Source organism: Rhinolophus ferrumequinum, chromosome 7 (genome assembly GCF_004115265.2).
Source record: "Rhinolophus ferrumequinum isolate MPI-CBG mRhiFer1 chromosome 7, mRhiFer1_v1.p, whole genome shotgun sequence".
Taxonomy (NCBI): Eukaryota; Metazoa; Chordata; class Mammalia; order Chiroptera; family Rhinolophidae; genus Rhinolophus; species Rhinolophus ferrumequinum.
The window spans coordinates 64452239-64465449 of NC_046290.1; the positions used below are offsets into that span (position 1 = coordinate 64452239).

The 13211-nt window shown below is 38.4% G+C and overlaps 1 protein-coding gene across 3 annotated transcripts in view; it reads right to left on the reverse strand.

Annotated features, from left to right (window-relative positions):
* Positions 1–2994: 2994 nt before the first annotated feature.
* ERAP1 (endoplasmic reticulum aminopeptidase 1) overlaps positions 2995–13211 on the reverse strand; it is a 33375-nt gene continuing 23158 nt past the window's right edge. For 2 of the 3 annotated variants that reach the window (XM_033110939.1, XM_033110940.1), the window contains 8 exons: positions 12815–12894; positions 12059–12242; positions 10613–10769; positions 9755–9939; positions 8700–8861; positions 8077–8217; positions 7258–7339; positions 3078–3348 (listed from right to left, as the gene is read on the reverse strand). In XM_033110939.1, coding sequence (XP_032966830.1) covers positions 3193–3348; positions 7258–7339; positions 8077–8217; positions 8700–8861; positions 9755–9939; positions 10613–10769; positions 12059–12242; positions 12815–12894 — 1147 coding nt within the window. In that variant the 3' untranslated portion in view covers positions 3078–3192. Of the gene's footprint in view, positions 3349–7257; positions 7340–8076; positions 8218–8699; positions 8862–9754; positions 9940–10612; positions 10770–12058; positions 12243–12814; positions 12895–13211 lie in introns of all 3 variants that reach the window. The other variant, XM_033110938.1, reaches the window with a different exon arrangement.

A 13211-nucleotide genomic window follows, 5' to 3' on the forward strand; every position in this document is an offset into this window, starting at 1 on the left:
AAAATCTGAAATTTAAAAATTTGCTTTTCCTCCCTACAGCAACTTAAGAACTAGCTCTGACGTTCTACAACTATGAATGGTTCCTCAGATCTTTCTGAGTGAATTGTTTATGAATATAGCACTGATGTTGTTGATGGGATTTTGATAAATATGAAATAAAATCTTTACTTCCTGGTAGTGAATGCAGGAAGTGATATCAGGTACATGTCATAAACTCATTTGGAATTTCTTGTTTCAGACAGCACAGCCGTCCTTAGCATGTTTAAAGGTTTTATCTATTAGGACTTAGATGACTTCACTAAATACAAAGGGAGCCAAAAAAATGTATACACATTTTAAGAAAGGAAAACACTGTATTAAAATTGTAATAATATATACTGATAACAAAAGATGAATACACGTCATGTGTATACTTTTTTTTTGGCACTCCCGGTGTATCACCAATACTGTCTAATGTGGGCTGACAGTAAAAATAAGCAAAAATATTAACACTGCATATAATGGGCATCAAATTTTGGTCATACGCTCTAAAAATTCTCTTTAAAATTCATGCACATACCTATGCGATTTCAAACTTCACCCACTTTAAATGCTATGTCTCTGTCCCATCAGAGATGCAGGCGTTTTTCTATTTTTCTAAATCTAAGAAAAGAAGTCAGTGTTATGGTACCTAAACAGACCTTTTCAAGGCACTACCAAAAAAATAAAACACATATTTCCTGAGGGATTTTAACTATGTAATTCTTCCATTTGGTAGTATACGGTGGGGTTTTTTTTCATTTGTTAAAAGAAAAAAAGGTGATACCTTTGACATTGACAGATGTGTTTGCAAGGATATGGCTGCAGTATTACTAACTTCCATGCATATATAGAAGTATTTTTCAATGATGTACCAAAATCCACAGATCTAAGAAATGCCTATAAAAGTAAACATTTATTTAAGGTACTCTGAATATGCCTTTTTGTTTATTAGAAATGTCTTCAAGACTTGGGTGTTTGCTAGTATTAATGATGACTTGATTAAGCTATAGGTTCTAAATCAGTCCTTTCTAACCAGGAGGAAATAATTGAAAATATCTGCTTACAGGTAATAACACAACTTTATTGCCAAAAAGGTTTTTGCACATTGTTGTGGCAATACTGTATCTATTTAGGAAATGGGTCACTCCAAACGCCAATGAAAATAAGTTCTTCAGGTGACCAAAACTTGAAAACCACTATTTCCATGTTTCATTAATCAAGATTAAAATATAATTAAAGAATAATATTTTACATTAACATCTTGGTTTTGTATGGTTTTTAGAAGAAAAAGGCCTGGGGGTGGAAATTACCAGTGATTTCTGTTTTTTTTATTTCTTAAATCATTAAACCATGCAATATGTATAAAAATGGAATTGTAAACACATTTATGTCCAGAAAAATTACTATTTCCAATGTATGAGCACACAATTTCACATTTCATATCCTATTCCTTTACCTTGAAAATTCTGCAGTACTTTTTTAAAAACCCATAAAAGACTTCAATTCAAAAACAACACATCATCCTCACTTAGAGTAATATAAGCAAATGTTTTCAGTTTCACAATACATCATTTACTGGAGACTCTGCAATGACTTATTGGCAATAAGTACCAATAATGGTTATTCAGGAATTATAAACAAGGCCAAATAAAGAGCAGGAAGAAGCAGCGCCACCTACCTAAGGATCAGTAGCTCTCAGGATCTACTTCAAATGCAAGTTTTCTCCTCTAGACCTGAACTGTACTCTGCTGTTTTAGAAAGGACAGTGTTATCAGTCAGGCTCCCTGAGGAAATAGATGATACACTCAAATGAGGATTACGGGAGAAGGGTTCAATGAAAGGTTTTTTGTTTTGTTTTTTTAAACGGGCAAGGATGTATGTAAACCACAAGTACAGCCAGGACGAGTAAAAGCCAGGCTCCCACTTCAACCCTCATCCTCAAGAGATGAGAGGAAGAAGCAGTTACTAGAATGCAGAGATGGTGAAGGCTGTGTGGGAAAGAGGGCCACCCGGCCAGGGCTGAGACTTTCGGGGGAGGCCAGCCTGAGGCAACCTGCAAGAGAACTAGGGAAATAAACACCTCACCTCTTCTGTCCTCCTCCCCGGCTCCAGTCTGCCCTCCTGGGAGACTGACCAAAAGCCAGAGGGCAAGGAAGCCTGATGACGAGCCTTACAAGTTAGCCCCCAGGCCTGCAGCAAGAAGAAAGTGGAAAGCAGACCAGGCTCATTCTGGCTTAGTCAGTGATCCAGGTGGCCACTGTTCAGTAGTTCCCACTTTTTGGTGTTCAGAAGACACTGCCAACACAGCTTGTGAATGACAAACACGTGGGGAGGAGAGGTCTGGAGACTGGGGGGCGCCGGGTGGGGGGCAGGGGCTTAAGTATAAAATATAAAATGAGAAGAAGAATAGAGAACCATGTGACTTCACTCATATGTGGGATATAAAACAAACAACAAAGGAATAAGACAAACAAAACAAAAACTCATCAACACAGATAACAGTTCAGTGGTCACCAGAGGGTAAGGGGGAAGGGGGTGGTAAAAGAGGGTAAAGGGGTCAAATATATGGTGATGGAAGGAGAACTGACTCTGGGTGGTGAACATACAATGCAGTATATAATGTATTACAGACTGGTACACTTGAAACCTGTGTAGTTTTGTTGACCACTGTCACCCCAATAAATTTTAATTAAGAACATAGGGTATGTTACTCATCCATAGTGGGGAACCTACCACTTGGATTTACATTATGGGACATGATAAATGAAACAAATGATAGCAATAACCCATCGATGAAAAAATTAACAGCCAGGCTTTTCACAGGACTAGTCACATGAAGAAGGAGTTGAAGGAAAGGGAAGTACGTTTCCCTGAAAATAAGACCTAGCTGGCTAATCAGCTCTAATGCATATTTTGGAGTAAAAATTAATATAAGACTCGGTCTTATTTTACTATAATACGAGACCCGATCTTACCTAATATAAGACCGGGTTTTACATTAATTTTTGCTCCAAAAGACACATCAGAGCTGATTGTCTGGCTAGGTCTTATTTTTGGGGAAACACGGTATCTTCAGTAGAAGCCAAAACAACCATCTCTAGTTTGAAAATATTCACATTCCACAAAATTCTGGTTATTATAGATCACAGGAACCGGCACGGAAACGAATTGTTATAGCAGTTCAAGCTTTTCAGTTTGGAGCCACAGTCTGATTTTATCAAAATTCTTATCCATCCAGCGTATATTTTCCTCAATGGTTTCGATTGTCTGTTGGACACAACGGAGCTGAGAACCATTTTCTTTCAAAGAGCTGAAGAATCCTTTCACCTTGTGGGGAAAAATTGGGTTTTTAAATTTTTGCTTTATTACATTACACAAATATAAGTTCAGGCTAGTTAAAAGAAAACTGAAACCAAAATTCCAGTATTTGTCAAAACTATCTAGAAGGCAGCGCCAGGTGTCTGGATACGATTATGTACACAAACTTAAGCTATATGAAATGAGCTCATGCCTCATGATGTCAAGTTTTGTGTTTTTTTTCCCTGCAGCTTTTTTATTTATTCACAGTTGCCAGATTCTAAAAGACTTCACTGTTTATCACTTTATAATTAAGGTTTAATTGAGTGTGTCTATTTAATGTGTATTCTGTTATATACACACAGATGCAAACTTAATTTTTTTTAAACATGATATCTAAAAAGCAGAATGTGCAGAGTATCTTCTTTGCCAAGTAAAACAGTTTCAACCACATAAGTGCAGTCTTTCTCCACAGACTTGGCCTTGTATGTTATTACAGAAACACTGGGAAATGGGGTTCTTAGCAAGTTATGGTGGCAAAACCCCAAACTTTGCCAAGTTTTTGTTATCCTAATCCACAATTCATGTATTGTTCCCTGCAGATAAAATCCACACAAAGTTCCCCATGGTTTTAAAGAGATAAGAGACTCTTGACTATCTCCTCCAAAATATCTTTGTTGTTTCATCACTGGGTATCTTAACCCCTTCAAGTTCACATGAGGAGTAGGCTGTTCTCTGCCACAGCGTGGATCACTGTGCTCCTCTCTCACCTTAAAGGGTTCTTAACCTTTTCCCATAAATTTTCACAGCATTAATCCATCAATTTTTGATTTTGTAGACAGGAAGCAAGTCTAGGCCAAGATGTTTTATTTATTCAGCATGGATTCCAGACAGTTAATTCCTTGAAAATCCATGTCATAATATCACACTATGAGTTTGGAAATAATAGCGGGGTAAGAATAGGTTTTTGAAAGCTCGAATTCCAATTTCAAATGAGGCAAGGTTGTTTTAAACAGTTCAACTGCTCAGTGATCTGGAGGCATGGCCTCCTGCTGTGGCAACCTCGAAAACACTTACTCTGCTGTACTGTCCGACCTAAAAAGTCATTTTTAAGCCCTAACATTTGAATTGTTGTAAGTTGTAGGTCAACCTATTTCATCCTCTCGGAATTCAAGATTGATACTACAAATTACTGTGAGCACTCTTCAATAGTCAAACCACATCAGTCATTTTACCAGGTGGTCAAAGTATTTAATCCTGAAGGAGCCCAACATGATAGTACCACAAAAAGCCAGACCTACAAGAGCTGTAACAAAGCCAGCTTGTAACCCTAGCCCTTAAATCTTCCCACATGCAAATTCTCTCTCCTATTATCATCTGCCTTGGGAAATGCAGCATCTTATCTGAGTATTTGATTCAAACCTTCCTCCATGAGAACATGTTCTGCGCAATAAGCAGCACGATAGAGACAGAAAATCAGGTTTATCCTACCAACTTGTTTGATCTTGCACAAATGATTTAACTTCACTGGGACTCAGTCTTCTCATTTGTTAAATGAGGATTGTCTCTATAATGCAGCGCAGTGGTGAGTGGCTGGAGTTATGAAACATGGGTAAAGTGCAGAACCTAAAACCCGGCATGTATCAGAGACTCAGCCTCACCCATTTATTTATTCATGAAGATTTACTCTGGTAACTCTCATTCCTCCCTTTGCCTTCATTACTGTGCTAGAACTGAGGACGAAGCAGTGAAGTAGGCAAGTACCCTACCCTCATGGAGCTTACTACAGTCTACCTGAGGAGACAGGCAGTAATCTATCGCTATTATAAATGTACTGCTGTGAAGAAAATAAACCGGGGCTGTGCTAGGAACTGGGGAGGGGGTGGCCTGCTTTAGACAGAGTGGTCTGGGAAGGTGACACCTGAGCTGGAACCTCTAAAGGATAAAATAAGCCTTTCCAGTGAAGAGTTGGGGAAATAGCAAGCCAGACAGAAAAGTGCAGAGGCTTAGAGACTAAACAGCTGGTGGCCCAGGAGCAGGAGGAGGCTGAGTGGCTGGAGTGTTGAAAGAGAGTGACCAAGGACAGCAAGTGAGAACTGGCCAGAGAGGTGGGCAGGAGACACGTCCTCACCGTGTTGTGCACATGGGAAGGAGAGGTTTGTAATTTATTGCAAGAGCAACAGGCAGGGTTTCAAGAAAGGGGTCAGTCGGCTGATTTTCAGTTTTCAATGTGGAAAAATAGTTTGGTTAATGGCAAAGTGTCAGGAGCGGGGCCAATTAGGAGGCTATCACCACAGGCCAGGCTAAAAGTAAGAAAGGCTCGGATGGGTAAGGGGCAGAAAAAAGTGCATATATGGTGCCTATGCTGGAGATAGAGCCAACAGCATAGGGATGAATTAGACGTGGGGGGAAGGAAGGGCTCGGGATGACTCCTACGTCTTAAACGTCAGTAGGACGTTCTCTATTATGACAACATCTCAGGCTGTTGCATTTCCATGCCCTGCCTCAGGGTTTTTGCACCTGGTGTTTGCTATAGGCACACAACACTCTCCTCCGAGATATCTGCATTTCCTTCAGTATCCACTCAGATGTTTCCTAACCATCCATTCCCTACCCCAGTCACTCTCTATCCTTACCTTACGTTATTCAGGCTTCAACCTGACATAGGTTGTAATTGTCTGATTCCCTCAGTAGAATTTAAGTTCCATGAGGACAGAAGCTTTGTCTATTCTGTTCATTGTCATAGCCCAGAACCTAAAACTATGCCTGCCATATAGTAAGAATGTAATGTCTTCAATGAATTAATGAGAAAACAAGTGAGTGAATGAAATGTTTTCTGGCTATAGATCTGGTCACCAGACAGCTGTCCAGCTATTCACCACCTATGGACAGCTCTTCAGTTATCGCATTGACTGCCTCTGCTGTAGACCTCGCTGGGGTTCACGCTTAAGATATTGTGTGCATGTTAATTTCACAAGGAGGCTGAGTGGCTGGAGTGAGGCTACTGAAAACTGGACAAAAGCTAAGCGATGTGACATTTCTTTTGCATTTTCAAAGCGCTCTCCCTGTATCAAGCTAGATCATGGTATAACCTGACTATACAAAAATTACTGTGAAAATATTAGGCTCTTATCTTTTTTCTAAACGTAGCATTTTTTAATCCATGTAAAATTAGTTCTACAACTTTACTATAGAAAACATTATTGTAGAAGGGACACCACAAAACAACTACCCATACATATGTGCACATCAAATTCCTCCGAGTTTAAGACTTGAACAAAAGTCTGTTTTGGGGGAAAACATGTATGTTCCATGGTTCACTCTTACCAGACCATGAGAATAACTCATACTGTTTTCTCATTTTTCCTTGAGTGCTAGGAAGCTGTGATAAATTTAAGATACAATTGTAATAAGTTATCCTCAGCATAAATCCTTCATCCAGTTACCTTTCTGTCCATTATGCAGCTTTCTGTTCTTTATTATAAGATTTCTTTTATATATGGACCTTATAAGTTGCCTGAAATTCTTTCTGAAAGTAGATGGTGTATGAATAACAGGAAATCATGAACTTGAATAGGGGAGAACCAAGATTCCAGACCTGCCTCTTTCAGGATAGCTATATGATCACTTCCGTCACTTATACTTCCAATGATCGCTTTTTTTTAACATCCTAAATCAGGGATTAAATGTCCAAAATAATTTTTAAGCCCTAAAATTTTTAATGGCAGGGCTAAGACTTCTTAACATGTTTGAAGACATGGTTTTCACTAGTTGATTTGTAACTGATTTTTGCTTATGTCAACACCATAGCATCCAAAAAGAATGTTTACTAAGTGACAAAAGCCTGCTTCTAACTCATCACACCCTTAAAATATTTTGTCTACCCCATACTTATTAGCTAATTGTCACTTAGCTTACAAAGATTTTTTTTTTTTTTACCTCTTCAAGCCGTGCTCTTGTGGAGAATTGATTTGTTGTTCCCATTACCATGTAGGCGATGGAAGGGGAGCCAAGGTCAAACCTAGAAATGGAAATTGTCAAAATATATTAGGAAATATTTCTTTCAACATGTATTTTTTAGTGCCTCATGTATGTTAGCGTTTAACTGAAAACTGGTTAGGCATTAAAAACAGACATGATTCCTACCCTCCCAAGGGCTTAAGATCTAGTTGCATAAAATATATACCCACTGCTGAATAAAAGATGAAGTACCCAAAAGAAAATGATAGAGGTACCGTATTTCTCCGAAAATAAGACCTAGCTGGACCATCAGCTCTAATGTGTCTTTTGGAGGAAAAATTCATATAAGACCTGGTATTGTATTATATTATATTATAGCTAGTCTCATATTAGAGTAAAATAAGATCGGGTCTTATATGAATTTTTGCTCCAAAAGACGCATTAGAGCTGATGGTCTGGCCAGGTCTTATTTTCAGGGAAACACGATAGTAATGCTGCGAGAGTTAGATAAGGACAGATGCAAATAAACAAAACTGTTGAGGAGGGAGACTTCAAATAGGTCAGTGGGTGCAGGAAGGGATTATTCCAGATGCAATGGAAAACTTGACTATCCAGATGCATTAACTAGCAACGAATTAGTTTTATATTTTCTAAGGATATTTTAAGTACCTCTACCTTCTATCTTCAATCAAAAAAAAAAAATCTCTTTGGACTATCACTGTTGCTTTACAAACAAAGCAAAACCATAGAAAGGTTAAAGAACTTTTCCATTCACAGCACAATTTTTGCACTACTTACTTTTCTACAAGTTTATTCCAGTTTTCCCTCAGAAACTGCCAGGCCAATGGATATCCTACCGGGTTTCTGCCAACAGCTCTAAGAATACCTGGAAACTCTTGAGTTTTTATTATATCTCCCTTAAAACTTTGGTCTAGTAGCCTAGAATGATTGAGAGAAGAAATGTTAGCAACAAACAGACCCTGAAAAAGTTACAAGTGACTTCAATAAAATAATTTGTGAAAGAGCCAATTTGCCAGTAACAAAGACAAAAAAGACAAATAGGTCACCAGAGCCCTGAAAAACTCGTTACAGCTACGTAATAGTAAAAACTAACATTTATATAGTGTTTACAACACCCATTCTCATATTCTCTCATTTGCTCTATAAGAGTAAATAAGAAAGGTATATTTGGTATATATTTCTAAATGTGTTATTTTAAAGATATACAATATATACTCCTTTAAACACTTTTCCTAACATCTGCTTTCCCCCGAATTATTTATCATACTCATTAGATGTGTGCCCGCTAGCATAAATGTTTCCAGTGGAATAGGCAGTTCTTTGCCAAGAGAACAAAAATAGATGCCTGAAGGATCTAATTTAATTCCTTTTGGCCACAGGAACATGCATGAGTGACTCACCACTGAAGCTTTTCCTCATTTTGGCTAGTACAGAGGGCAAATTCAATTTGTTCTTTCTCAGTACTGGACAAAGACGACTGATATTTCTTATAAAGAAAATCCCATCCTTCAGGAGTCTGGGCCCCCACAGCAAACACTGCCAAGGTCACGTCATTGGGCAGTCTGTGGAAAAGAATACATCCAGTGAGAGTCTGAGATACAGAAACTGTGTGTGGATGCAGAATAGTGACCAATTATGAACTGATATACTGGCCCCATGATCAGAGAATCACGTCTAGACATGTAAACAAAAATAACATCTTTCCTTCAGTTACATTTTAGGAAAGAGGCAAGAGAAATTATCTAAAATGAGGCTGTAAGTAGCCTTCTCAAAAATGCAATGTGAAATGCCACTTTTATAAATACCGACATATCTAACATACTTTAATGATGCTGGGTGAGTCAATAAGCAGTCACTTTTCAAGCCAAAAGTGAGCAATTCAAACTAGATTCAAGATGTAGTCCATGAACAAAAGTCCATGGAATCCAATAGGATCACCGTGGGTATTTTTTTAAATGGAAGCATGTATACGAGTACTGTTGGCTTAGTATTTCCTAGAAGGGATTTAAGCCCCAAATATAAAAGGAATTAAGTATAGCAAGAATTACATTACCAGAGGGAAGAAGATCCTAGTTTCCTTAGACAGTGTCAGCAATTATTATGCACCCCCTGTCTTTGGATGCCCAAAGAAACGACTGTGAGATGTACTGCTCAGCTCCTGTCCAATACAGCTCAACTTGCATAAGGTTTTGAATCCTTAGTTAGACAAAATGGGAATGACTCTATCCCCATTCTAATTCTCCGGATAGCTGACTTTTGTGCACAGAAGTTCCTTCCCACCATTTCTTTAAAGAAAGCTGAGCAGTATTACAGATAAATCTTAGAAAGTAATTTATTTTTCCAAAAAGGGCAGCATGGGGAGACTTGTCTGAACTTTTTGTTGTTTTTTTTTCCTCCCAACATTTAGTACTCATGGAAAATAGAAAAGGTACCCCTGACGTGAACAAACTCAGACCTCAAATTTCCATTGGCTTCCTTCCAGTCTCTGAAATAGCCTTCTGCCCTCTGCACACAGGGCTGGTACTTGCGCACACAGGCAAGCAGGAGGAGCTGACTCCGCAGCATTCGCTGGGACACGGAGCCCTCATCAGTCCAAGTCTGCTTATCAATAAGGTTCCTCAGCAGCCTGATGAGAAAGGCCTGAGGGAAAGTCACACGTGTCACTAGTACTGTCCCAGGTCCTCGTATGTCTTATATAATCTAATATCCCCTCAGGTGATAGGGAATATTTTTAAAAGCTGAATGCAACTTTTATTTTTAAAACCACGCAGTTCTGTTTATATTTAATTATATAAGGGGTCAAAAACAAGAAATACCGATGAAAGATTTTAGTATTTATATAACAATCTTTCATAAATAGATCGCTATTGACTTAAAATCAGGATAAACTGCCACTTTTAAAACAAACTAAAAGAGTGTTTATAGGACTAAATTTTGAGAGCAAATTATACTATGGGACTTCATGGCATTTTGCCAAAAATAACAATTTTGTGCCTCTTCCTCAAGTAAATGAGTCCCAGAAAATCTTAATAGCAACCATCACAACACAGAAGCAAAATGAAATAAGAGTATTTATAAAAGGAAGGGAATAACACATCCATGAAAATTAAGTACAGAATCTCATAGTGCCATGCCTATTTTTAGTGCCAAAATAAAATCAAAATCGTTTGGTAGTCAATCCAAACACTGAGGTAATTTTGATTTACTTTAATATGTATCAAGACATACACACAAAGGTAAGTACTCTTTCTATACCCACCCATACCAAGAGCAAACTACGTATGTAACTACTCAATTTATTTCAGGCTTTTACCTTGAATTGAGTTTCCACTTCATTCATCTCTCTTTTCTCCATTAATTTATACATAGGTATCAGCTCATTCATACCTTGGAACACGGGCATAATTTCAGTTTCATGTTTCAAGTACAGGGTTAAATCCAAGGCTTTTTCAATCGGTAGCTTTCCATTGCTGATCAGGAGACACCATGGTGTTAGTTTAAAAGAAAACCCAGGAAATCAACGTTTTGTTTCAAAAGATATTTTAACAATCTTCCAGCAAACCATTTAATCAGATATAAATACCCCTTATAAATAATGGACTTTATATTAGTATAATTTCTGTCACAACGTAACATCTGACATGTTTACACTGTGTTATTATTCTCAAACAATAACAGAGCTAGGGCTAAGTTGTGGACAAAATGGAAGCACATCAGCGTCTGTCCCTCTATGAAACGTTGGATAGTATGAACTTCCAGAGTAAGATGGGGATTTTGAATCAACAATTGTTCAGGAAGCCTGGTGAGACAGACTGCCCCTCAGTCAACAGTAAGAGCCTCTGGAGTCCACACATCTTCATCTCCACTCCAAAAAGAAACTCAGTATAGATATAAACCCTTCATTATACAGGGCTGGTGTTAAAAGCCTCAGAGGTACAGTATATGTTCATATAAGCAAATAGAAACCCTCTTAAGATTTAAGCACTAACGTGCTACTGAGGGGAATAATTTTAGGCATGAAGAAGCAACTTAGCTAAGCAGCCCACCTTTATCCCCCATCGCTTTTTGTAATCTCAAGAGGCCCAGAAAAGGAAGAATTCAACATTTAAAGCAGAGGGACACAGAGTATGAGGAGAATTATAAAGTATTCCTTTGTTAAAAGCCATCGTCATGGGGCAAAAGTTAGATCGAGTTGTTGGATGGTGTTCACTCTAAGGTCAGTTGGTTGGACCAAATTGTATGAGCTGTATTCCATCAAGACACTATGAAGTTCAGGTGTCCAGTTTGGGGTGGAGGTTGAGGGTGAATCCCTCCTTTAGTCCAAGAGATGTAATGCAAACAGCTTGGGCCTTGGGCCACTTGGTCTTCTAAGAAGGCTTCAAGATATTCAAGACTCAGCAGGGTAGAAACCTGATCCCTTACAGCAGAGCCAGAGAAAGCTGCAGGACAAGGCTTCAGGGACTAGGCAAGGGGCTTCTCCAGGATGCTGGTCTCCTGGTTTTCTACACTTCTGCCTCAGTGTGATCTGACTTGTTAATGAGAAAGATTGAAGTACAGATTTTTTCCTTTACCTTACTCAGCTGACACAGACAGGAGGTTAATCATAGAGCTAAAAGCAACCTTGAATTGTTAGAACTTAGGGGAAAACATCCTTCAACTTCTTATTGGCAATCAATCATTTTCATCTTTAGAAATCAAGAATTTGAGTGATAACAGCTGCTTTCAGAAATAAACGAAGACTCTGAGGAGCTTGTATTACCTGACAAGCTGGAACGCACTGTTAATGAGACTGGCCCGATCATTACTGCTGATTGCTGTGTGTGTTCCTTGTAAAAGGCCAGTCAAAGAATCCCATCCATCATCCTCATAATGCACAATGTAATAGCCGTTCATTCCCACATTAAACTTGATCCATTCTACCTCTTCTGGGAGGATGAGCACATCTAGAGCAAATAAAATAAATCATAGTTCCATTTTCTCTTTCGACTGATGAAAGCTTTTCTGATCAGAGACTGGGCCACAAAACTGAAGACAAGTTGAATACTGAACAATTTTAATACTGAAATGAGTTTCCTATTGAACACATTTCTTTCAGAAACCAGTAAACAGCTTCCCAATAGACAAAAGCCAACACTAGTTTGAGACTCCAATTTTGTGAGATGTATAGATCTATAAGAAGAATGCAGCCATATATCAGGCAATACACATTATATAACTCAGCAATGTTAATAAAATAATGGAGAATTTTCACTAGTAATCCCTCCCTCATAGCATTACATAACTCAACTGTTTTAACCTCTATTTGGCAAGATACTGGCTTTCTTTTTTGCAACCGGATAGTATTTTCAAACCTTTCTTCTTCATGAGAAATTGAAAGCCAAAGGTTTCCAGGAGATAAAGATTGACCTGATCCTTTGTGTTTTCACCAAGATAAATAGCAAAAGAAAGTATCTAAATTCTGCACATTTCCAGAGTTCTGTCTTGAATTAACTTAGTTATTTCCTCAATAAATTACCCGTTTTTGTCTTCAGCAAAAATTTATGGGCCGAGTTGGATTTGCTGGTGATGAATGTCAATGGAACATGCCACAGGTACCTAAAAAAATGGAAGAAGAGTTGTTCATTTATTGATTCAATTTAAGAAGCAGTTATTAAATCACCTATCATGTGCCAGGCACTAGCTAGTGTAAGAAAGAATGGTACGAAAACCATTATCGCCAAGAGATCAAAACATCCCAGCCTGTTTTCTAGGCACAATTCACCCTTATTGGGCTCCTTGAGCAGAGCTAGGATGTGGGCTCAAGTGAGGCCAGTCAGCCTATACAGTGATTGGTTGAGTGGCGCTCAGAGAGCCTAACTTAAAAACCGTGGCCACTTATAATGTCACAAACTGACATCATGTGCCTCCTAAAT